This window comes from Desmodus rotundus, chromosome X (assembly GCF_022682495.2).
Source record: "Desmodus rotundus isolate HL8 chromosome X, HLdesRot8A.1, whole genome shotgun sequence".
NCBI lineage: Eukaryota > Metazoa > Chordata > Mammalia > Chiroptera > Phyllostomidae > Desmodus > Desmodus rotundus.
The window spans coordinates 18,233,736-18,261,229 of NC_071400.1; the positions used below are offsets into that span (position 1 = coordinate 18,233,736).

The following is a 27,494-nucleotide window of genomic DNA, read 5'->3' on the forward strand; positions in this document are numbered from 1 at the left end:
TTAACTGTTACATATGCTTTATTGCCTCTCCATCCTAGCCCTATACTTTTGGGTTTGGGCTTCCTCTGAAATGTGTGGAGTTGCCATTGTTTCCAATTAGTTGTGACAGTGGTTTGGTGCATTTGTTCAAAGAAAGTGTGCACGCAAAGCAGAGGTCATGTGCCTTAGGCCTTGTGGATGCAGACAACGTATAAACAATAATGGCATTCAAAAAGATCTGGAATGCATTGGAGCCACCACATTGTTTCCCGTTAGCTTACACTACTCAAATACAAACAGCAAAGCGTGTGTTTACATTGCCATGGACATGCAAAGCCAGGCCCCCAAAGCATTCCTTGCAGGTTGTATAAAGCTGAGCATCCAGATAGTTCAAAATCAGTTTTGTAAACCCAGCTCAATAGCTTTAAAATGTAATTTGGATTCCAGATATTTTTAAAATGCCTAGACAGAGGTATGTGAGTAGACAAAAGAGACAAAACCAGCTAACTCCTCAGAATACATACCAAGCCTCGTATTTTCAGGATCTATTTTGTTACTTATTCTTTATTTTTTAAATTTTAAAGAGCTTAAACTCAAGAAAACTCTTAGCTGTGTAGCAGCAATAATAGAATTTTTCATTCTGTTCTAACCAGTGTGACTGAAGCTTTTCAAAACAAGCTCATTTATGATGAGATAGTTTGATTATTTAAGACACAGTAGATGACCAGGCTGGGGAAAGAAGCAGGAGGCATCCAGTATCATTGTCCACCCAGCCTCACACACAATAGGTAGCAAAAGGCCTTCCCATGGAGGTATAGTTCATGGCTAGCATCTGAAAAATTGTGATCGAACTGGAAATTATCTAAGGTCAAGGTAGTCAAGAAGGCAAAAATATGAAATGAAGGCCCCATTAGTTGACGTCTTTACCTAAGACACCATGTTTTTCTTGAGAAGCTCTGGACTTGGGACCGGAAGACTTTATTTTTAATGATGTCTCTATCACTTACTCAGTGACTTGATCGAGTCATGTCTCCTCTCTGAGCCTCAGTAGCCTCCCTTGACGTGGAAATGGGGATGGCAGTCTTCCCTGTAACCAAATTGGTAGTGAGGATTCAAGGACTATATGAGAAAACATATGTTAAGCCCTGGCACAGCGTGTGGCTGATAAGGTTCATATCTTTACAATCAAGATAATTCCAAGAGACGTGTTATTTACACCATATAGACAGATCAAGAGCTGCTGCTCTCATTGGTCTAATTTCAGCATATTTGATCCCCCTAAGAACAACCAGTGTGTCCTTTGATCTTTGTTCTCCTGTCAACCAAGCACAAAAAGAGCTTTGGCCAAATCACATTGTCCCATGACGCAGAGATCTTTTGTTATCTTGGTTATTATCATTTTAAGAACATGAAATTGCTAAATTCTAGAAAGCCTTTTTTTTTTTACTCTTACATTATGGTTCTAATTTTCTCAAGTGTTTATTCCAGACTTTTTGTTTCCTTTTATTATACAACCGTAAGCACCTGTTCCAAAGCTAACTTCAAATATTCCCCTTTCTAATCAAACAAAGTCAATCACTTTTACACACGAGTGTTTTCATGAACTCTGAAGATAAAAGGTCATGATGTTCATATCTAAGTGAAAAGGAAATCATCAGGTTGCATTTACTTTTTTAAAACATGGTTTGAAGAACATGTGTTAAGGATTCTAACACATGTGGGGCTAAGCTGACTCTTGTCCAAAGATGGTTTCTGGAAAGTGGAGTAACCCTGCAGTGGCCTTTCTTATTAGCATGGTCTGTGATTTGCCCATGATAAGATGGAGGGGCAGGTCAAGTTAAAAATGAAGAATTCTGTGCTTCAGCCCAGACCTACTAAATCAGAAGCTCTGTGGGTAGGGACAGGGACCTTGAGTTTTTATCAGTCATCCTAGGTGATTGTTACAAAATTGGAGACTCATTCCCATGTTGTATAAAAAAGTATATACTGTTTGACCCAGGAATCCTACTAAAGGGAAACTAAGGAAATAATCCAAAATATAGAAAATGTTATGTGAATGCTCCTGATATTCCATCTTTCTTTATAGAAGCAAAGAACTAAGTGTTTTATCACATTTAACATTTTACATTTACCACATTTCCTCATTACAACAATTCTATGAGGCAGGCATTATTTTCCTCATTTTAAAGATGAAGGATATTGAAGTTTAAGGAAATTAAGCAGCCAAGTTAATAAGTGGGAAAAAGTTAGTAAGTGGAAAAACCAGAATTCCAAGCTCAGTCAGTCTGATTCTAAAGTCCAAGTTCAACTATGTAAAAATATAGGCAAAAAACCCCCATACACACACACCTACCTTTGAAAATACAAATGTTGTTTATCACAGCTTGAGAACTCAGTTCTCCCCCCATTTCTCTTTCCTTTCACCTTTTTGTGTTAGATTGACACATATAACTAACATATTAAATTATGGAATAAAAATTGATTGCGTATGTAAGCAACTGTGATAGTCTCCTGTGGGTTTAAGAGAGTTGCAAGGAGAGGAGTAGCTGCAGAAAAAGCTGGGCTGTGAAAGGCCTGCCCACTAAGGCATGCCCAACCATGTGTGGCAGAAATGTCAGGTTTACAGAAGGGTGGTGGGGGGAGGGGATTGAAATAATCAGACCTGTGTTTTTACGTTAATAACAATTATTCTGAGCCTTGGCTTTTAAAAAGCGAATAGGATAGTGTCCTTTGAAAATGGCAAACAGTTATTCAAAAGCATTAGACACCTGAAGTTACCTGATTTTGTCTTTTTATAAAATGACTGTTCAGTCTGGAAGACATTGTAAAGAGTGAGAGAGGGAACAAAAACATCAATATTGTGAATCGTAATTAGCTGATTTGATTTCTGTTCCAAATTCCAGGCCGCATTAAATCCACAGTCCTTGCTGGCAATTCCTCATCTCTGACAGGTTACCCTTCTTTCAACATTCTGGAGCATCAAACTGTTCTTTAAGAAGTCTTTTACATTAACAATAGCTTTCTAGGTTTGGATTTGTTTTGTTAATGTGTGAGGGTTAGGCTCATCAGCAGATGTCTGTGTAAAATGATTTGAAAGTGTGCTATAATCCTTCTTCAATGCTGAGGTTGTCTCTAAAAATGGGAGTAATTTAAGAACCAAAGAAGTTATCTCAATGGCAAAGTTTTAAAGGTTTTTTTTTTAAATTGCACTTTTAAGAAACTGCACTACCAGAGAATACTGAGGGCATTATACACGAGGTTGGGAAATGGCCTCTCAAAGATTAACTGCAGATCTTAGCCAGGGTCATCCAAAAGGATTTAGCTATTCATTCACAAGTTCTTGTATAATTAATCTGTGCTTTGGCTTTCTCTTTTTTCATGAGTTTGTGGAAGTAGCTTTTTTAAAAATTAAAGCTACCAGGCCACTTTATTTTGCTCTAGTTCAATAGCACATTTGTTGAGTGCCTACTATGTGCAAGACACTGCTTTAAATGCTATGGGGTTCAAAGATAAATAAGACACAGCCCCTGGGTAGCTCGGTCTGGTAGCGGAGCAAAGTCTCATGCACAAATAAATACCAGGCTGCATACATAAAGGGTTATTTAGGAGGTACAGATAAAGGGAGCAGTGGTGGAAGAGGGAAAGGGAAAACTATAACGACCATCTGTGGTAGCCAGGAAGGCTTTATTAAGGAAGTGATGTTTGAACTTGGTTTGAAAGAATGTAGTGTTTTTAATAGACAGGAACAAAAACAGCTCCTATTAGGTGCTCAATTAATGTTTGCTGAAGGGATTAATGAAAGGCACAGATGTGAGGTGGGTTCGGCTGGGGTAGGGTGGAGGGATGGGGAGAAAAGGCATACAACTGTAATTGAATAACAAAAAAAATTAAAAAAGAAAAAAGAAATAGCAAGTTCAGCCCTGAGTGGTGTGGCTCAGTGGATTGAGTGCTGGCCTGCGAACCAAAGGTTCGCCAGTTTGATTCCCAGTCAGGGTATGTGGCTTGCTTGTGAGCTAGGAGCCCAGGGGTGGGTGCTCGAGAGGCAACCACACATTGATATTTCTCTCCCTCTCTTTCTCCCTCCCTTCCCCTATCTAAAAATAAATAAATAAAATATATTAAAAAAAAGAAATAGCAAGTTCACTAATCTATACCTAACCACAAACCCCTTAGATAAACAATTCTAATTTAGATAATCCATGACATATATGAAGGGTGTATTTTGAAAATTAACCTAAAAGGCTTATGTTGAAAGCATTTTCTCACAAGAAATGATGGTAAAAGAAGGAGATAACGATGTTTTGATCACCTAAAGTGATGTTATAGTCTAGATTAGCAGTACTCAAAGAACGGCTTATGGACCCTGGTAATCCATGAAACCCAGGGATCCACAAGGTCAAAATAACTTGCAAAAAAATAGCAAGATGTTACATGCGTTTTCACTGTTGATATTTGAACTGATGGTGCAAAGGCAATGGGGAGTCCAACTGTCGGTACCACAGTATGAATCAAGACAGTGGCACCCAGCTGTACGAGTCGCCATTCTATTCTTCAACAGCATACACATGAGGGGAAATAAAAGGCCATTTTACTTAAGAATGTCATTGTTGAAGCAGTAAAAATGATTAATTTATTACACTTTAACTCAAAAATATTCTGTGTTATGAAATGTGAAGTAATTTAAGGTGTGTTTCTACTGTAACCTGTGCTGATGAAAGAAAAGAAAAGCACTTGTGGGGCTATTTAACCTGCGGACTAAACTAGCCTCTTTTTCCATGAAACACCATTTTCATTTGAGACAGTGACTGACAAACCATAGTTATACAGACTTGAGTGTTTGCTATAGACATTTTCTTCAAAAGAAACAAGGAGAGCCTGTCAGTTAAAGAAAAAATTGACAGTATTTGTTCCCCATGATACAATTTGAAGTTTCAAGAAAAAATTAAAATTTTGGAAAATTTGTATCTCCTATCAGAGCTTCAAGGTTTCCCAATATTTAAAGACTTTCCTAATGAGATTATAGGTGATTTTAATAAATACGATTTTTTGATATGATATCATGAAAGCTGTTGACATTTGCAATACTTGTATAGCTCAGTGGACCAATTTTTTCCAGATGACCCATGTGTGATGATGCAAAATGGGTAAAAGGCCCATTCAAAGTTCCAAACATACCAATGAATTTTAATGTAACAGAACATGAGAAGTTTATTTATATGGTTTCATATTCTACATTGCAACTAACCTTTTCCACTTGAGTTTTTCTATAGGATCAGTGAAAAATATCCACAATTACCTGAAAAGTGTACTAAAATATTTCTCTCTTTTTCCATGACATATTTTGAAAGGCTGGATTTTCTTCAAATGTTTCAACCAAAACTACATAAAACAATTGATTGAATGGAGAAGTAGATATGATAATTCAGCTATCATACCAAGCTGGATATTAAAGAGATTTGCAAAAATGTAAAAGAATGACACCTTTCCTTCTAACTATCTTATGTCAAGGAAAATAAATTTATATTTTTATTAAAAACACTACTAATGCTAACACATATGGTTTTATTATTGTTATGTTTGAATTAGCTTTTAAATAGTTTTTAAATTTTCAGTTATAATTTCTAAGGTAATAAATGCCAATAGATATAATTTGTACATATTATATCTATACAAGTTATATCTATAACGACTCCTAGTCAGGGCAGATGCCAGACTAGGTGGAAAGCCAGGTCCCCAGTAGGGGGCGCATGAGAGGCAACCACACATTGATGTTTCTCTCCCTCTCTTTCTCCCTTTATTCCCCTCTCTCTAAAAATAAATAAATAAAATATATTTTTTAAAGAATATAAAGGGGTCCTGACAACAAAACTTTGAGAACCTCTGGTCTAGCTTATCCTAGCCTATGTGTCACTTAGATTTGTAGGATGAATGGTAGAGGATGGGGGAAGGGATACATTAGAGAAGCAGGGTAGAGATAGTGCTGGAGTGGCAGATGGTAGGTGGGTTGGCTTCTCCAACACCATTAGAGATTGTTGGGCAGGAAAGCACTATTTGGACTTTTCTTTCTTTGCTTAAAAAATAAGAGTCAAATTTCTCTATGGTATGTAGCTTGCTCCGAGTGATTATTGGCACAGCAGCTAAATCACAAGTAGAGAGCATAAAGGTATATTTTGTGGTGACAATAAACTCAGACAATGGAAACCACAGAAACCAAGACATGCTGTGTATGCAGCATTTTTTTTTTCTGGATACCTCTTTCACAGTCACAAAACATATCAGGTTAAGTATATCCAGCATCTTTTGTTGACTGTTATTTAAAAATAAGAGGTGAAACTGAGATTTAGGACTAAAAAGGGATGGTGGGGCAGAAGCCAGAACAGAAATAGAAGATATTGGAATACAACCTTAGAGAGAGATGGTGCAGAAAAATAACATGGAACTGCCCTCAGAGGCCACTCATGCTCTGAGCTGGGCTTCTGTGTCAGTGGAAAGACTTTCGGGAAGTGGGAGTCACCATAACATAAGAAAGGCCTTGAGAATGTGACTGAAAAGCCAGACACTGACAAGCAAAACAAACATGCCTCTAAGTAGGCATATTCTCTCCAAAACAAGCAAAGTGAATTTCAAAGTATCTTATTGAAATTGTGGAAGAGGGAGCTATTTTAAAAGTTTTTCTAGTGATGAGGGTATGGTATGTGGCAATTAATTGTAAGTATTTATTTAAAGTATATATAAAATTCACTGCTATTCTCTTCATTTGGTGGAAGTATTTGTTGTTTTAATTTAGGAAATGTAACTACATTAGAAGGGGCTTCTATAGGGCTCTTTGCTGGTCTCAGTGTACTCTCAGCCTATTAATATGCTTTGCCTATAATGTATTGAGTTCCTCACCAGTGAGTTCTCCTACCCTGGAGGCTTTCAGGAGTTTACACACTGTGGCATGGAAAGGTCTTATGCAGTATACACTCTGGTGTAAGTAAAGGAGTAGAGAATCCTATAAAATGGCTTAGGAAGGTCCAGGAGTATGACACTCCAAAGTGTATAAGCCATCTACACCTATTTAAATTTGAAAATGATTTTTCAAAGCTTCTGTGTAACTCATTCAGAATTTTTAATGCTTCCTGTTAATTTCACACTGTCTTAAACCTACCCAAGAAATAGGAAGAGCTGCTACATTTCTGTCTGTTTTCTTTCAGCTCCTGAGAACCATGTCTGTGCCCAAAGGTAGAGTTCTGGAGAAAAACCTTGATGAAGAAGGGCTTGAAAGTGGAGACTGCGGTGATGATGAAGATGAGTGCATCGGAGGCTCTGGTGATGGAATGATGAAAGTGAAGAACCAGCTCCGCTTCCTTGCAGGTAACTGATTAGTGCCAGCTCAAATCTGAGCTTACATGGTGATGCTTGGGAATTAAAAACCAATGCACTCTGCTTTCTGTAACTCCTGTAAAATCCCTGCAACACACTATGCTACCAACTCTTCAAGGAAAGACTATACTCTAGAAAACGAAGTTTTCAGGTAACCTTTTTTAAAATCTCTGGACCAAGGTAGGTTAAAAGGTTAACTTCATGGTTTTCATTGTCTAAAATGAACTGACCTAATCAGTTGGCTTTTTCCCAGTGGACATTTCTTTGGTTCTTTTTAATTATAAAACAAATGCAATCTTGGGAATCTACTGAAAAGCAATGATGAGGTATCTTTTTAAGGAAGAGATATCAGTTGACCCTATCTTCTTAGAACATCACATTTTTTTTCTTACAAGTATTCTCACATTGATAGGATATGACACATAACTGCAGAGTTACATAAAAACAGCAATAGAGAAAAAATAAAATCAAGCTGTTGAGGTCAAGAAGGCAAAACAACAGCAACAACAACAACAGAAAACGCTTCGCATTTGTATTCATTTTCTCCGTTTACAAAGTACTCTCATGGACAGGTGTTCATGTTTCCATTTTGCAGATAAGAAAACTGAGAAGAAATGAGATTTATCTAAATGGAGTAACTAGAAATCTAACTTGACTCTTGAGACTTCCAGTGCCATGCTCTTCCCTCTTCCGTGCACAGGCTTCTTGAAATCCTACTGCCCATGACCTCTAAGGCCCTACAAGCTCATCTTCGTCCTTCAGCCTCTTTCCTTCACTAGTTCTTCCTAATCCTTTCCTGAAACTAGGTATTCCAGAGGTCTCTTCTTTAGCTTCTGTCTTTTCTCTCTTCTCCACAGAAAACACAGATCTCATTCACTTTGGCTCTTTTAATTTTTTTTAATACTGATTTTTCTTTTTTTACTTTGACCCCCCCCAAAATCTAACGTAAGATCTTTCCTCTTAAGAAACTTTAAGTGTATAGTACAGTATTGTTAGTTATATGCACATTATAAAACAGATCTCTAGAACTTTTTCATTTTCTATGGCTGAAACTCTATGGCTATTGAACACTAACTCCCCTTTTCCCCCTTCCTCAACCCTGGCACCACGGTTTTACCTCCTGCTTCTGCCAATTTGGCTACTTTAGGTCCCTCAGAAAAATGAACTCATGTGGTATTTGCCCTTCTGTGACTAGCTTATTTCACTGAGCATGTGCTCATGATTTACCTGTGATGTAGTTAGTATATGATAGGGTTTCCTTCTTTTTAAAGGCTGAGTAATAATACTTCACTGTATGTATGTACCATGAGTGTTTTCATCCATTTATCCACTGATGAACTTTGAAGTTGTTTTCACCTGTTGGCTATTGTGGGTAATGCTGCAATGAATATTCTTCAACTATTACATGAGCATGGGGGCAACTCATACATTCATTAACCTTCAGTCTTACCTATTCTCCTGAGCTACCATTCCACATCTCCTGCTACTTTATGTGCATTGCCTCATACCACTTACACAACACCTCCATGAACTAGAGGTTATTATTATTTCCACTCTACAGAAGAGAAAATTTATGCTGGAGAGGTAGAGTAACTTGCTGAAGATCGTGCAGTCTTTAAGGGCAGAGTCAGGATTTAGAGCCAGGCAGTGAGATTTCAGAAGCCATTCTTTGAACAACTCTACTCTGATCCTTTTTGCTCTGTTCATCAATGCAATCGTAAAATACTGAAATCTGCTTTGCATTTTGGTACCCAGAAAAGATTTTGGTCACCTAAAGGTTGTTCAGGTGATTTGCCAAAACTGGTCCCAAGCACTGACCCCTAAGGCACACCACTGTTCATACTTCTCAAAAAAAAAAAAAAAAAAAAAAAAAAAAAGGCCCTGCTCATCCCTCCTCTTGTTTTCCCACCTATAAGCTACTTCCCTACCTATTTCAAAACACTACTCCGCAATTCCATGGTGACTTAACCTTTTAAACAGTGTTTGGTGCAGGACCTTGTCTAGGACCTTTTCAAAATTGAAATAGATTTCATCCACTGGTTTCCCTTTGTCCACATGCACATTTGTTCTCTCAAAGAATTCTAGTCAGTTAGTTAGGCATAATTAAACCTAAGTGCTTTGTAAACTGTAAAACAGTATACAAATGGTAGTTAATTTAATTCACAGGGGGGAAAAAGATGCCTTACTCCCAATAGGTTACACTTGCTTGACATGTTTAGTGATATTACCAGCCTGAATTCCTTGGGTTCCCTTTAAAGTGTTTCTCACGGAGAAGACTCATTGACAATCTGGTGGGCTCATGACACACTAGCTACTTGGAACTACAGGCTATACAATTCGCTCAGCTATTATATAATTTTACTCAAAATCTGGGTAGATGCCATCTGGTCCTGGTGATTCATCAACTTCTATTTAGTCAACCAGACTTGGAACACTGAGTTCGTTTACCATCATCTCATTTAGAACTTCCCAATTCTTTCTTCCCAAGGACAATTTGGGAATGAAAAAAAAAAAAAAGGCTCAAAGTATGTTCTGACTCTCTTCTGTCCCTTTTGTCCCTGAACCATAGCCAGCAAGTGGTCCTATTGGCTCTTCCCTGGCTCAGTTTTTCCCTTCTTTGGATGCCCCGGAGGGAGTGCAGGACACTTAGTTTCTGTACCTGGCTTTGCTTCCAACTCTCATATGTCTTAGGTCAAGCCCCTTCCTCTTGTTAAAAGTCAGTTTCTCCATTTGTAAAATAAAGAGAATGGCCAAACAATTTTTGCAGGCCCTGCAAGTGCCAGCAACCTGTGATTGTGTTCATTTATTTGGCTCTAGTCCCTGGCAAAGTACTTATTGGAGTCTTTTAGGGACATCGTTTGAGTTTTCTTTTGACCTTGCAGGTTCTCAGCTTTTTTCCCCTGAGTTATTTCCACTTTCAAAAAGATCTCATTTTCCCTACTCTTGCTCCTTTGACTTTTGCAATCAAGCAAGCTACACTTCTTACCATGGGCTGCCTACACCTGGCCTTCAGCACACTGGTACAGTAGGATACTAGTAAGTTCTGAGCAGTTTCCACACTTTCTGGGCTATATTCACTTTTAAAACTCTTCATCCCAAAGCTTCCAAAGTCCTCTCTTTTTCTATAATTCTTATTTCTAAATTTAACACAGAATTCTTAGGGTCTGCCCCTTCTTTCTGAGTGTTAAATTTCATTGTTGGTGAGATGACTATGACATGATGTCTTTGCCCATGCTTATAGCTTAACCTGTTCCTTGCATTTCTTAGTATCAAGGCTAATGTGGTAGCTTTCCCTTTTGGTAGGTTACTTCATCTCCCTCAGCCCATTTTACAGGGTTTCAATTAAATAAAATAATCCATGCAAAGCATTTGGCACATACCTGGCACCTAGAAAGCACTCAAAACATGGTATCTACTAGTAAAGCTACTGGTCTGCTTCTGCTGCTGCTGCTGCTGCTACTGAACACTGGAAGCTCCAAGAGTCTGAAGATGTAGATTAGCTCTGGCTGGTGTGGCTCAGTGGATTGAGTGCGGTCCTGCGAACCAAAGGGTCACTGGTTTGATTCCCAGTCAGGGCACATGCCTAGGTTGTGAGCCAGGTCCTCAGTAGGGGGCGTGTGAGAGGCAACCACACATTGATGTTTCTTTCTCTTTCTCCCTCCCTTTCCCTCTGTCTATGAATAAATAAATTTTTTAGAAGACTAAAAAATGATATAGATTAGAATTGCCTTATTTTTGTTTGTTTGTTTGTTTGTTTAAGACCCATGAGTTGCAGTTAAAACTAGGTAGCTAACATTCAGCATTACTCCCTGACCCCTTGTTGCTCTGAGTGGGGTCCATGGACCAGCAGCATCTGTATCATCTGGGAGTTTGTTAAAAGTGCAAAATCTCAGGTGCCATCCCAGACCTACTTAATGAGAAGGCCATGTGAAGAAGATCGTTAGATGATCTATTTGCAGCCCTTACCACCTTCTAATTGAGTGCTTGTGGCATTTAGGCTTACTTCTTCAAACATCTAAGAATCCATTAAATCACCCCACAGTGAGCTAACTATTGTAGGAAGCATAAAATGGGTCCAAAGCCCAGTCATCCACATAATAGATGAGGACATTTGGGTTCCAGTCCTAGCACATTTACTAACAGTGAGACCTTGAGCACATTGTACAGTGGCTCTGAGCCTTTGTTTCACCATGTGTAAAATGGGAGAATCATCCTTGCCTATCTCCTTCAGTTACTCTGAAAACCAAATGTGATAATGAGTGTGAAAGGGCTACGTAACCTGTTAAGCTCTACCAATATTTATAACAACCAGAAGACTATTATTATTATTATTATTATTATTATTATTATTCCAAAATCTCTGGAAGCTCTTTGGCTTTCTTGAATCTCTTGGTGCATATTTTCTGGAGTGATTGAATTTAGCCCATGAGAGATTTTTTGGCCCTGAACACCCATTTTAAGACTCCCTTCCAAAGACAGATCATCCATGATGAACTTAGTGCAATAAGCTGAATGTCTTGCTGCCAGGCTACCATTAGCATTGTTCCTAGTTATTGGCCTTGTGGAAACTGTTACTGTGAGCTGTTTGGGAAACTGGCTACCCCTAACACTTTGGCTTAGGCTGTTCCCTAAGAAGCTTTGCAAGTTCTAGCCAGGTATCCCTGGCCAAGACATGATGACTAAGCATCTTAGGCATCCGCCCCCTCTCCGCCAAGTCCCCACTCTCATCCACACAGAAACACACACGCACGCGAGTATGCATGCACTCATATAGGTATGCACACCTGCTGTCAGAAACATAATTCAAACATACGCTCACAAATCAACTCACAGCATAATACACTTATCTTAGAGATATCTGTGTCACCACTCCCTCACTCCTTGTGCTCCTTATACCTGTTCTTGCTCCAGCTTGCACTATTCTTTGGACACAGAGAGAACACTCTGGTAAGCCTAATGTCTTTATAACTGCGAGGCATTTTTTTTTTTAAAAGATATTCCTGGCTCATGTTGGGCCAAAGACAGGACAAAGTAATCATAGATGCTGTGAAAGTTTATTTCTTTGGAAGAGGAAAGTGGAAACAGACGGTAGAAGATAGAAACATTGCTTGTTGCTTCATGGGAAAAAGAGGGGCTTCAGCTAGTTGGTGGTAGGCTGAGGAAGGGAGATCATAAAACACATGTTGGTTTAGGATTTGAACCAATATTAAAGCCCAATGGCTCTTTCTTGCCGGTATTAAACAAACGTTTCTTGTGAAAATGTATGCCCTCAAGAAACTTGCAGTCTCTCCATGTCAGTCTGGGAACTGAAAAGAGAAACCTTGGCACTTGTTGTTTGGCTGGGAGTGAGGACAATGGTGAAATTCAGGCCTAAGCAGGTCCTTTCTGCTAGTTGTCTCTGTTATGTCCAGGTGTTATGAGGGAAAGCAGCTATCTGCTCCCTCCCCCAATAGTCACCTCTCCCCAGCAGTACTGGAGTGAAGCCATTACGACTTCACAGCTGTGGACCCCATGAGTCTCTGCACCAAATATTACCTCCCTACAGTTACTTTACAATCTGAAGGGAAAAGAACAATGATTCAAGAGAAAACTGCAAGTAGAAGTCCTGGCCAGGTAGCTTGGTTGGTTAGAGCGTTGTCCTGATACAAGGTTGCAGGTTCAATCCCCAGTCAGGGCGCACATATGAATCAAGCAATGAATGCATCAATAAGTGGAACAAGACTTTGATGTTCTTCTCTCTCCCACCATCTCTCTCTCTAAAAATGAATAAATTTTAAAAAGAAAAAAAACTTCAATGAAGTATTTTTAAAAAGCAACTAGAAAATATTTCTAAGCCAATGCTCTTTATTTTTTTTTAAGTGAACCTTATATCTCCTTATATCTCTACTCTTAACAAGCCTACGTGCACAGGAAAGATGAACACATCAATGGCTTAACTGTTCTTCAGATTTTACAGTGAAACCTTCATAAATGTGGGCTGGTAGTCACATGTGTTCATATATTCATTAATGGGTTGGTTTGATGAAAAGGATAAAACGAATGAAGGAACTTTTATGTTTGGCCTTTTATCATGGGTGACATCTGCAAAATTGTCATGTTCTAGAACAAATCACATTGCCTGCTGAAGAATGAGTAGAAAGTTTGTAGGGGGGGTGAAATATCCTGGGATTGTTTTAATGGGAAAGTTCTTCAGTCCTGCTCGGAGATCAAAATACATGTGGATACATTAATATATCTATTGATACTGCCCTGTTGGTAACAACTCCAGGAATAAATTATGGAAGTTTTCCTGAAACTTGTTCTATAACTGAAACAACCCAACCCTACTTCCTTTACACGCTTTGAAAACCCACCAGTCAGATGTTTGACACTTAGGTTGCCGGTGGTTTCCCAGTAAGTAAGCTGTTCCTGAAATTCTCAGGCAAGATCTTGTAGTGACTCCTTCTAACCTTCTTTCTTGAGCTATCAGTTCCTCAAACATATGACCTCAGTGTAAGGGATTCCATGTCAACATGATAGCCTCCTACCCTTAGGCTGCTGAAGCTTTAGACACAAAGAGGGAAGGGCACTTCATCTAAAGAGTCAAACAAACTGAGTTTCAGTTCTGCCTCTACCACTTCCCAGTCTTGTAGCCTTGGACAAAGTCATTCAGCTCCTCTGAGCCTCATATACCTCATGTGCAAACATAATGATAAAACGTTTTCTGACCTGCTCACTATAAGTTGTTGAATGAAACACATGTGATAATGGATATAAAAGTACTTAATAAACTGTAAAGCAGTTACCCATTTAGAGTAATATTACTAGTATCGTTTAGTGCCATTGAGTTGCAAGTTAGCTTTAGTTTCCCAAAACGTATAGCTAAAACTGTAAATGAAGTCCCCAGTGTTCTGGCCAACAACTTTTATTATAATGCACTCCCTCTTCTCCATCCCCAAGGTGTCATGTTCATTTATTCATTGACTTGTTTTTGCCCAGTGAGAAGATTTTTAAACAATGGCAAATATGTCTGCTGACTTGTACAAATAGCCACAGTCACAACAGTAGTACTCACCAATATCTTGAAAGCATCACAGCTCGTCATGTTTTGTTTTCTTTGGTGTTACAGGGGGCAGGGGTGGACAATGAGTTGGGGCCAGTCAACAAAGGGTCCCTGATTCTTTCCATTCTTTCTTGCTCCTAGCTATCAGCAATCTACTTCCATGCCTTGATCTTTTCTTTTAGAGATCAAATGCCATACAGGAGCTGAAAGAAGCAAAGCTCACTATAATAGCACTTGCACTTGGATACAGACTAGGTGGTTCTTGCTAATAGATTGACAAGACTGCCCATCCTGCCTTACCCCACAGGTTTGTGCAGTTCCCACGGCTCACAAAGAGGGATTTAGATGCAAACTTTAACTGTGGTATTACCTGCTCATTGAAGCAATGGACTCAGAATAGGGCCTTCCCATGACTTAGTATTGACTAGGGAATTGCTACAGGCAAACTGGTGATAGATGAAAGTGAGGAAAGGTAAAACGTTCTTATAAGGTTACCATAAGTTGAGATGCTTCAGGCAGTTTGTTTCTTATTAGTTGGCAGGATGTATTCTAGGGTTCATTTATCTAGATCTACTGCCCTGTGATGCTTCCCATCTGAGCCATTAGGCTCTGAGACTTTTATCAACAGTGATGCTATAAATAATTATACTTGCTGCTGGGTCTTATGCATAATGACAAGAATTGGGGGAGTGTCAAGAATAGTGTAAGGGATTTATGGCCATTGCATGAAACTTTATAATCAGTTTTCAAACTAAAAGGAAACTGTTGAATGTATGAATATGGCTAAATGATACAATTGATTTCCTCTGGATGCAGCCACGTTGGCCAGTTTAGTGAAAGCCTCAACAAAATTGTGCTAATCTACTATGTATACAACCAAGTTAGCCCTGACCAGCGTGGCTCAGTGGGTTGGGGATTATCCTGCAAAGTGAAAGGTCAATGGTTCGATTCCTGGTCACGGCACATTCCTGGATTGTGGGCCAGGTCCCCAGTTGGGGGTGTGCAAGAAGCAAGCAATAGATGTTTTTCTCACACATCCATGTTTCTCTCCCTTTTTCTCCCTCCCTTCCCTTCTCTCTAAGAATAAATAAATAAAATATTTTTAAAAAAAACAAATGGGAGGGAGACATTCAATACTCAGCTGGTGGAAAAGTAGAGGAGGAAGCAGGAATTGGCAAGCCTGAAGCCTCTAGCTGAGCCACCAAACAGAAGTGAAGCCGTCCCTGAAGTATAACATCCCCATGGGGTCTGGGAGAGTGGATTCACATGCCAACAAATGGGAAGTACTCCCCTACAAGAAGAAATATCATATCAGAAAGAGAGAAAGTTATGACTTCTAATTAAATCTGTGCAGTGGCCCTGTGTTCCCTTGATGAACAATAGTCTCTTGAGGGGTTAAAATCACAGGAGCCCAGTGTAACAAGGAATCATGGGCCTGCAGAGAAAGACCGAAGCTGCAAGTGACTGGTGTGGACAGTGCTAGCGGCCATGATTAGAGATGAGATATGAAACCAGGCTGAGGACCTGCTGTGAGAGGAGGAGGGACTCCGAGCCATCAGATGCGTTGCCATCACTAATTTTCCCCAAGACCCCTGAAACTGCACAGACACCTGCACATGCACACATCATACATGTTGTCAAGTCTCTTTCCAATTCAGACAACGCTGTCCTTTAACTTTTGTTAATGTGTCAAAACAAACAGAAGACAGCCATCATCTGTCCCACCCCCACCCCGATACATGTGTGTGTATCGGGTCCAAGGAGCCTTCCAACTTGCCTTGGTAGGAATGAAGTTACTGGCACATATTTGTCTGATTAGTCTGTTTGAAAGCAAACCTTGTTATAGAGCCTGCCTGCGTACACACCTGGCTAAGAGACGTTTAATGATTTGGCAAAATGGTCCATGGTACTTACGGTTCTTAACATTTCCAGATATATCTACTTTTTTATAAAATTGCCTTTTGACCTTGTTTTTTTATAATCCTAAAGGTAAATAAACCTTTAAAATGAGAATGGGAGCACCAATGCAGACAGAATCTCTTAATTTGTAGCTTATTAATGGACTTAAGCAGTAATATAATTACCAAATAAATAAAAATGGAGTGGAAGCTACAAATTCTGCTAACTGAGAACAGGCTATGTCACAGCAGGGGGCAATCTTATTAGCACCTTCAGATGGGTTTCACAGTAAAGTGATTTCCTTGACTAACAAGAATGGGTTAGAGGGTAGAAAGCAAGTCTTTTTCATTTTATATATATGCACTCATCAGCTCTCAGTCACCAACCTCTGCTTCACTCCCTGGCTTTATCCATAATTTTCACTTAGTAGATGTTCAATAAATATTTCGGTTATTTGCGTGCAGTGTTTACTTTTCAGCATTTGCTGGCTTTGCCTCCTATTTGGTAGGTTTTGCCCTCACTGTTTCTTTGATTAGCCTCTTCAAAGTATCCTTCAGCTGTTAGCAGAGGAAATTGAAAGCAAAAAATATATGAGGTCCCTGTTTCAGTCAACACAAGAGTAGGGGCTCCTGTGAGGGGGGAGGACACACTGTGCTCAACATTGAGTCTGTAGCCTAGAGTGCATCTTGAGGAGAATAAGCAGGATGGTGAAGAATATGCAAACTGTCAGTGGAAGGACAGTGAAAAGAAGTAGCAATGTTCAGTCTATGCAAAAAAGGAATTAGAGCCCTGGCTGGTGTGGCTCAGCGGATTGAGCACTGGCCTGCAAACTGAAGGGTCACCCAGTCAGGGCACATACTTGGGTTGCAGGACATGTACCCAGCGTGGGACATGTGAGAGGCAACCACACATTGATGTTTCTTTCTCTCCCCCTCTTTCTCCCTCCCTTCCCCTCTCTAAAAATAAATAAATAAAATCTTTTAAAAAATAATTAGGGAGATGTGAATGTTGTCTTCTAGTGTTTACAGGCTTTGCATATGGAAGATGAGAGTAGATCTGGAAGCTATGCATGGAATTTACAAGGAAATATATTTTGACTGTCAAAAGAATGTAATTTCTAACGCTTTGAGCTATTACTCAGTGGAATGAATTGCTCTAGGAAACAATCAGCTCCCTAACTCTGAAGGTATTTGACTAGAGATTGAAGAAGCATATATTCAGGAACATTGGTTGGGCGGGTGTAGAGTGGGCTATCAGAGAGTGGATAGATACCTACATCATGGCTTCCTGACGTTCATGGTCCTGCATAGCTCTGAGATGCTATGTTTTTATTATAGGATACAAACATGTAAGTAGAGCAAAGAGAACTAAGATGGTGGAACAAACCAATGAGGCAATTTTACAGGCTGGGGGTAGGAAAGAGGAATGGAGAAGAGACTTTTTCTGGTTGAATTTGAGCACGTGTCACCAATTATGACTTTCTGAACTATGTTTTCCCAAGCAAATGGATCCTTAGGACTGGCAGAAACTTTTCCAAGGAGCAATTCTTTTCAACATCCTGTCTGTCACCCACAGCCTCTAGATTTCTTTTACTACTGTGAGAGTCCGGTTCTCATTTCTCCCAGATTATTTCCAGGCTTGTGGCCTTCCTGCCACTGTGTTAGAAAAGCAGACTGAGATACAGCCCCTCCTCCAGCTACAAACGGTTAGCCCTAATACTGAATGCTCAATGTCAAGGTTGTCCAGTCCACACTTATCTGCTGCACCACTCTCTCCTCTGACCTTGGCCTCACGGAATAGACCAATGTATTTGAAGTTATCTATGCTGAAGGGCCTTGGGGGAGGGGCTTTGTTCCTTCCAAATAGGTCATGGACCAATGCTTTTGTAAAATATGATAAAAATTAATTACTATAAAAACGGAAATTTAAAAAGGCCTACATATAAGCCACAGTTTTTAATTATGAGATTCAACACACCTAAAAGTCTCTCTGTTAAATTGCTATAAAAGTTTCTAAGTACTTTCTTGCACTTTCTGTACTCCTGTTCTTCCACACTGGTAAAGAATCAAACAGCACACCTCACTTTGAGTAGGGAAGAGTAGCCTACTCTCTGTGTCTCTACCTACTGAAATAAAGGATATAGATCACACGATTTACAAGTAACAAGAACTATACAATACCCTTTACTGTAAATTCCATAGGCCAACTGGTTGATATCTTCCCTCCTTACCTTTAGTCCCAATGGGATAATTGACTCAAAAGCAGCGATCTAAATGGGTGTGAGGACAACAGTGGCTGGTGCCAGCTTACAATGGCTGGTAAGAGGCAATTGTTAAATTTCGGAACTTTCATGAGCCAGTTGTTGAACATAGCCATTATTAGAAGTTGAATTCAATAGATTTACAGTTAAAACATTGTATTAAAATCAAAGAGAACATTAAAAACTCATCACATCCTAATTATTTTATTATATTTACTATTGTATAGATAAAAGTTCCCAACTCTGTGTATGTATAGTGCTGTCATACTGGTAGCTTGAAATTGACCATGATGGAAATATGTACACCACAGAAATTGGCCAAAACCACAAATTAGGGCATGATTTATTGTTTTGTAGATTTAAAAAAATGTCAATACTGTAGATGAAACTTTAAATCATGTTGTCTCCATAGCTGTTACATTACGAATGGAACAAAACACTGAGTTTCCAGTGTTTGAAAACTATTATCTGATTTAGTAGAGATGTTACTCCTGTCATTGATGAAGGAGTAAAGTTATAACATATATCTTTTTTTTGTTTTGCTCTTGTTTTGTTTTATCTTGTTTTATTTTGCCTTAATGTAAGGAGCAAACCAAAATATCAACCAGTTGGCCTATGGAATTTACAGTAAAGGGTATTGTATAGTTCTTGTTACTTGTAAATCGTGTGATCTATATCCTTTATTTCAGCAAAATTTAAAATAAACCAACATACATTTTTTTCAAAGCCAGTTATTAAACATTTACCAGTGTACTATGGGGTGAGGGCGTACTTTGGAACATTTAGTTTTCCTCCTTCATCCTTAAATGTTCTAGGCTTAAATCAATAGCTCTTTCCACCACAAGATAAAATTCCTCTTTTCTAAACTTATTCCAGCAAATGAAAGATCCCCTCATTTTCAGTTACTCTGAAATCTAAGCTGTGGAATCCTAGACTTGGAAACTTCCTTAACTTAGAAACTGTTAACTAGATCCATAAACTATGTTTCCTCAAAGCCCCTTATTCCCTATTAAGGTTGATGAGCTCCCACTAAACTCTCTCTGCTAACTAATGGAAATCTCTATCAGCCCCATCCCAAACCTAGATGGGAGTCCTGCAGGCCAGCTCATAGGACAGAAGTTTGAGAGTTTAGTCTCCCTATGTCAGATGGCATTGAGACAAATGAATGCCGTGTGCTGGTATTAGCCTTGGCTTCACATAGTAGAGTGGAACTGCTAATATCAGGTTACATTTTGTTGGCTTGGTAATCATTTTTTTAACCACCAACCATATGGGCAGAGGTTGGAAGGAAAGCTCAATTTGGAACACACCCCCAGTCTCCTTTTCAACATTTCTTTCTTGTTTGTGCAGGAAGGCAACATATTACTCATACTCATGTGCCACACCAATTGCTAGACTAAGGAATGAGATTCCCCCCTAATGTGGTTGGATAAGGGAATTGGAGACTTTAACAATGGGCAGCAATACAGTAAGAATATCTGCACTCGGCTTCTGCAAATTTCTGAACCTGTCTGTGACACACAGCACTGGAAGACTAAATTAATACTGAAAAGGCACCCAGGGATTCTGTATTTGTGGGTTCATAAGTTCTTTATCATCTTAAGTCAACATCCACACATAGCACCTTTCTTCACTATCTTTCTGACTCAAGCTTCTTGGAGCATGGAGCCATGAATTTCTCTCTCCAGTTTAGTTTTTTTTTTGTTGTTGTTCTAGCTTTCTTTCTCCCCACACACCACTTAATAAAGAATAATATTTGGAGAAAGAAAGATGGATTTTTGACACTGGTAATGGTTTGGACAGTGTCTGTGAAAATCATGTACATTTTAGTTCTAGGGATTTCTAAACCTGAACACACAAACCACACTTTAGCCTGAAACATTATTTTTAGTACCTCAGAGGGATTTAGAATCAAAGTTCATTCAGTTTAAGGAATGAGAAGGACAGTGCGGGGGGGGGGGGGGTGTTCTCCAATCTTGTCTCCCACTAACCTCTACCCCATTCTATGCTCCAACTACTTTGAATTTCTCACTGTTCCCAAACTTGCTGTTCTCCTGTTTAAGGCCTTTCTGGGCCTTTATAAATTCCTATATTTATAATACACATAAAGCACTTAGCTCAGAGCCTACACCTTGGTGGGGTCAATAAATGGAAGCTGTTAATACTGTACACATGCTGCTCCCTTACCCCATAACTGCTTCCCCTTCTCCACACTTAAGTCTCAGCTCACATGTACCTTTCCCCTCAGTGAATCCTTACCCTAGGTGAATGCTTTGATAATACGCATTCTCGCATTTTTCACCTTGATGTCAGGTAATTCCCAGTGCCCGAAATATAATGGGTGTTCAGTAAGTTCTGTTGCATGGCCCTAGCCATACAAAAATGAATTAGCACAACACCTGCCCACGTAAGGTCCAGGCTAGTTGAGGGTGCTGCAGGGGATGGGGGGCACAGATACCTAATTAGGTGATTATAATATAATATGGTTAAAGCACTGATTGCAATATACACAAGGACCTATGGAAACACAAAGGAAAAGCTTCAAAGCCAGACTGAAGTGGTGAGAAACTGAGCTGAGTCTTAAACAATGTGAGAAGGGGCCTGGCGGTTCTGGGAACAATATTCAGGTTGGTGTGGCTAGAACAGAAAGAGGTGAGACTGGAAGATTAGTTAGGGTCAGATCATGTAAGCCTTCTATGCCTTGTTTAGGATCTTGGCCCTGATTATGTAGCAGGGTCTATAAATTCACAACATATGGATCATTAGCCTCCCAAACCCCCACTCCTCTCATGGAAGACATTGATAATCAATCACAGCACCTCATTCCTCTAAGCCCAAATTTGACCTGAGAATCCTTCTCAACATAGCACTGCAGGGAACACCACCAAAAGATTGGAGGCTGCACTCTGGTTTGCTAGTGTAAGGTTTGACGTGTGTGTATGGAGGTTGGGAGTGTGAGAGAATGAAACTTACGGGAGAATTATGACATGGTCAAAAGCATATTTGGGAATCTTCATGAAAAAAACTTTAAGAAGAATCAACAGAAGCGGCAGGATGAGAAAGAAAAAAATAGTCAAGGACAAAGTCACCTTGGACAAATGGGCAGATGCTAGTGACATTCAGGAGGAGAGTGTAAAGGGAGTAATGATAGGTTTGGCAGGATGAGAACAGCTCACGTTTTTGACCTTTTACTATGGGTCAGTCAGTCACTGTTTTAAACATTTTACATGAAGCAATTCATTTTATCCTCCCAACAACCTATGGGGTGGGCACCGTTATTATTTCTGTTTCGCACATGAAGAAACTGCACAGAAAGGTGTAAAATGTTGAAGCGCTAAAATCAAGGGCACTGAGGGAGAACATAGGGCAAGAAAAGTTGAAAACACATCACTGAGTCTTTTGGATGAACATGGATAAAGTCAACCAGGACACCAGGCAACCATGCTAGGATTTATCAGTTCATCTTTAATGTTTTGGAAACCAAAGGCTTTATCGTTCCTGGAAGGGGCCCACCGCACTGTGCACAAATCCATCCTGCCTTCACCACATCTGTTCCACTCACAGGGGCAAACATCAGTAGGAATAGGAATTAAAAACAAGCCTATCCAAATGGTGACCTAAATGATTTCCAAATGAATCTTAAAATATAAAACACATCTAGCATTTGTAAAATTACAAGGGCAAGGTTAGGAAGGTATTGAATTTTAAGAGACTACATTATATGAAATTGTGCTGGTTTTTTTCCAGTGATGAATCTTTTCTTATTTCAGTAATTATACTACATATACATATGTGTGTGTAAATATTTATCTTTGCTCCATTTGTTTATTAACTTCATACTTTCTAAAGCGCTTTCCCATCTCCTGTTTGAGTGTTCCAATCAGGAAGCTGACTGCTTTAAGGAACATGTGTTTGTATTTTCATCTTAGCTTCACGTCTGGCTCCCTTGCTATCTGGGCCGTGTCCGTGCCACAGTGGTGAGCACTGCCAGGAGTCAGACACCTTAGAGGAGGGTATGAATGTCCATGCCCTGTGGCCTGAACATGCAGTTCAGCGTTGGTGCCAAGGTGCAGTAGGACTATATTGCCTCAAGGTTCAGATCCCCAGGCAAGGTTGCCTGTTACCCCTAAACTCACACTGAGAGGCCATGGGTTTACTAATGGCCCCATAGTGTCTTCTGGAGCTTTTTATAGCTATGAATGAGCTATAAATGCACATCTTGCCTTAACACGCTATTCTCATTACCACCTATTTACCTCTGCTCAGACCACTGCATCTGCTAGTGATACCCTGTGTTTTCCCATCCTAATGTCCCTCAATACTTCAAGATCCACCTTCTTCACAAGCCTCATTCTTGTTGAACTCAGCCTCCCATGACATCTCTTTCTTCTCCAAAGCCCTTATATCCACCGTTGTGTTCATAACAACAACCTGCTAGCAGATTGTGATTTACAAATAACTTTGAAACTCATCATCTTTTTTCTTTTTTTTTAATTATTTTATTGCTGTTCATGTACAGTTGTCTACATTTACTCCTCACCACTCCCTCCTACCCCACCTATCCCCACCTCCATCCCTTGTTTCCACCCTCCCCCTTGATTTTGTCCATGTGTCCTTTATAGTAGTTCCTGAAAACACTTCTCCTCTTCCCCCCATTATCCCCTCTCTCCTCCCCTCTGGTTACTGTCAGATTGTTCTTAATTTCAATGTCTCTGGTTATATTTTGTTTGCTTTTTTCTTTTGTTGATTAGGTTCCAGTTAACGGTGAGATCATATGGTATTTGTCTTTCACCACCTGGCTTATTTCATTTAGCATAATGCTCTCCAGTTACATCCATGCTGTTGTGAAGGGTATGAGCTCCTTCTTCTTTCTGCTGCGTAGTATTCCATTGTGTATGACACTCATCATTTTGTTAAACCTCTTTGGAACCCTGTAGGCTTTAACACTAGCTCTTGAAAGGAGAAAACTGAGGCTCAGAGAGATATATAACTTTGCCCAAGGTCAATATGGGTAGTAAGAACTGGGAGTGGAGCCCAGATCTTTCTGATAACCAAACTCATTTCCATAATCACCTTGCTGCATGGCCCAGCACAGGTAGCTGATAAATATTTGTTGCTGATGTTGATGACAACAGTCTTCTTGTGCCAGTAAATAATCATAAACTTTGTCATGGGGTTTGTGACAAACCCTGTCAGAACGAGAATACCCTCAGCGGGCACAGTTTGGAGCCTCTCTAGCCTTTTGGAGTTAGGAGGCATAGGGAGGAGCTGAAAATACAGTGCTCAGTCGAATTAACTTCAAGTATTTTGAGCCTTCAGAAGAATTTTCTCTTTTCTCCCTCTCTTTATATACATTCCCCATGAATCATAGATCCCAAAAGGGAAGGACTGAAGAGCACGTGGAAACTCACTATACTTACTTGGGAGATCTGGGTTTCCTCCTCTGCCCTCCACTTCAGAGCTATAATTATTGATCCGCAGTGCATTCTCGTGCTCCATGACCATCTGGCCTAAGTACATCCTAGGCTATCATTTGCCAGGGCAGCAGCTGGTTTGGACGGCTCATCCTGAAGGTAGCTGCATAATCTTGATTCCGGGAGACAGAGCAGGCAGCCAGGCTAATGGCCCCATGTGCTGTTCTTGGACCCAGTACCCCAGTTAAATAATACATTTAGAATTATTCATTATCCCTTCCGTGTAACTCTAAAATTTGAATTTCATAATCCTGAGTGAACCTGGGTTTTTGTAAGTTTTGGTATGTGAGAGAATTTCATGTTATAGGGATTAACAATGAATGTGAGAGTGAGTCTCATCCTACTGCTAATAATAACAACAACGATGATAACACTAGTAGTTGTAGTCAGGAACATAACACTTACTGCTGATCTCTCCATGCTGACATTAGTCTGAGTCTCTACAACACCCTGTGAAATGTTGGTATTATTATAACCGCCATTTTACAGATGAGGAAAATTAAGCTCAGAGAGATTAAGTAAATCTATCAAAGTCACACAACTAATAAATGGTTGAGCCAAGATGAGAACCCATGCCCTTTTTACTCCAAAGACTATGAAACTACTAATGTGAACCTCTGCTCTGCCACCTCCCTTTCTGCTTCATGGTACTCTTGTCTGCACCACGTGAGCCTTCAGTCGTTAGCCCACAGAGATCCACAAGCACTGCTTCAGGCGGCGTGGAGATCAAGAAAAGGCTAATGACCATTATTCAGCACTAAGGGCCTGAAACCTGTTGTTCTACCCATGCTACGCTCTATTGGCCAGCCCTTGAGCATCATTACTCTTGGTTGTCCTAACAAAGAATGTAGAGATCAGAGTGCAGGTGCAGTGCATGGGGGTAAAATGACTAAATTAATTTAGTTGTCTTGGACTTTTATAAAAATAGAAACAGATCTGGTCTAGTACTTACTGCTCTTCCTTGGGCCCAGACATACTCATAAAATTCAGTCAGCCTTGCTGGCAAGCCAAAGATTGGACTTGTTCCGTAAAGAAGAGATCAGTTTTAAAATTTTGCAACCTTAGCTGAAAAGTATAAATTTGTTCATAGAGAAGTTTAGTAAGTAAGAAAATGACCAGAGGGTCTAAAGGAACTTGAACCAGTGGTTATCTTTGGTTCATATGATGTATCCAATGAGCATTGATCATCTTCCCTTCATAAAGAATGTTACTCTTATTAATATGAGTCTCTATGGCATCTCATTTTAAATATGCCTTGATAAACTGGTCATTTTTTCAGCAATGGCTTTATTAACATATAATTAATATAACTATGGAATTCAACTGTTAAGTGTAGAATTTGGTGCTTTTTAGTATATTCACAGAGTCGTGCAACTGTCACCACAATCAATTTTAGAGCATGTTCATATCCCAAAGAGAAATCCGATTCCCCTTAGTCATTGCTTGCCAACCCTCCCAACTGACCCCCCCAGGCTACCCCCTCCAACTCTAGGTAAGCACTAATCTACTTCCTGTCTCTATGGATTTGCCTATTCTGGACATGTCATAAAAATGGAATCATAATATATGTTGTCCTTTGTAACTGGTTACTTTTACTCAGCACAACATTTTCAATATTCATTCATGTTGAAGCATGTATCAGTAGTTCATTTCTTTTTTTTTTAAAGATTTTATTTATGTACTTTTGGAGAGAGGGGAAGCAAGTAAGAAAGATAAGGAGAGAAACATCGATATGTGGTTGCCTCTCATGTGGCCCCTATAGGGGGCCCAGCCGGCAACCCAGACATGTACCCTGACTGGGAATCAAACCGGCAACCCCTTGGTTCACAGGCCAGCACTCAATCCGCTGAGCCACACCAGCCAGGGCTGTAGTTCTTTTGATTGCCAAATAATATTCCATTGTATGAATTAACTATTCATCAGTTGATGGAAATTTAGATTGTTCTCACTTTTTGGGCTATTATAAGTAACACTGCTATGAAGAGTTTGTGTAGATATGTTTTCATTGCTCTTGGATATATAACTAGGAATAGAACTGCTGGGTCATAAGGCAACTCTGTGTTTAATATTTTGAAACTTGCCAGATTGTTTTTCAAAGAGGCTACACTTCTTTAAATTATCACCAGCAGTATGTGAGTGATCCAATTTCTCTACATCCACTCCAACATTTCTTATTACTTTTTATTATAGATGTCCTAGTGTGTGTGATGTGGTGTCTCCTTGTGGTTTGGATAACTAATGGTGTTGAGCATCTTCATGTGATTACTGACCATGTGTATATCTTCTTTGTGGAGATGTCTGTTCAGATCATCTGCCCATTTTTACTTGAGTTATTATTCTTTTTACTGTTGAGTTGTAAGTGTTCTTTATATATTCTGGATATTAGATCTTTACCAGATATATTAGTTGCAAATATATTCTCCCATTCTTGAGTTGCCTTTTCACTTTGTTTATGTTATCCTTTGAAGCACTTAAGTTTTTTAAAATATAGTTTATTTTTATTGTTTTTAAATAATTTATTTATTTTTTTAGACACAGAGGAAGGGAGAGAGAAAGAGAGGGAGAGAAAGAAACATCAGTGTGTGGTTGCCTCTTGCACGCCCCCTACTGGGGACCTGGCCCATAACCCAGGCATGTGTCCTGACTGGGAATCGAACCGGTGACCCTTTGCTTCGCAGGCCCATGTTCAATCCATTGAGCTACACTGGCCAGGGCCAATTTTTACTTAATATTTGCATATGGTGTGAGCTAGGGGTCCAAATTCATTTCTTCTGCTTGTGGCTATCTAGTTACCCACCACCATTGGCTGAAAAGACTATTCTTCCTCCATTGAATGTACTTACTGCTACCCTTACTTGGTATCCTTGTCAGAAAGAAATTGATTCCATATGTGAGATTTTATTTCTATACTCTCAATTCTATTCTGTTAATATATGCTTATGCCAGTTCCATACTGTCTTGATTTTGATAGGTGTGTAGTAAGTTTTTAATCAGGGAAGTATGAGGCTCTGACTTTGTCCTTCCTTTTTAAGATTGTTTTGGCTACTGTGGGCCTTTTGAATTTCCATGTGAATTTTAGGATCAGCTGGTCAATTTCTGTAAGTTATAGATCAATTTGGGGATGTTGACATCTTAACAATATTAAGTCTTCCAGTCCATGAGCATGTGGTGTCTTTCCATTTACAGAAAGTTCTCACTTAATGTTGTTGATAGGTTCTATGACTTTAAGTGAAATAACAAATAATGAAAACAGTTTTACCATGTAAATATAAGCAAGAATTAAGATCCTATGGCCTCTCATCAATGTTATAATGAAACAATGTTGAATGAAACAGTATTCAAGGACCTGCTGTATTTAAGTCTCTGTTAATTTCTTTCAAAAATGTGTTTTAGTATTCAAAGTTAGGATTTGCATTTCTCTTAATCTTTTGACGTTATTGTGAATTGACATATTATCCTAATTAAATTTTCAGAT

General features: G+C 39.4%; 1 protein-coding gene across 1 annotated transcript in view; it reads left to right on the forward strand.

Moving 5' to 3' along the window:
- Positions 1-27,494, forward strand: part of GPC3 (glypican 3) — a 420,931-nt gene that overhangs the window by 362,952 nt on the left and 30,485 nt on the right. The window contains exon 7 of the mRNA XM_024566786.4: positions 7,176-7,335. Within this exon, the coding sequence (XP_024422554.2) occupies positions 7,176-7,335 (160 nt within the window). The remainder of the gene's footprint in view (positions 1-7,175; positions 7,336-27,494) is intronic.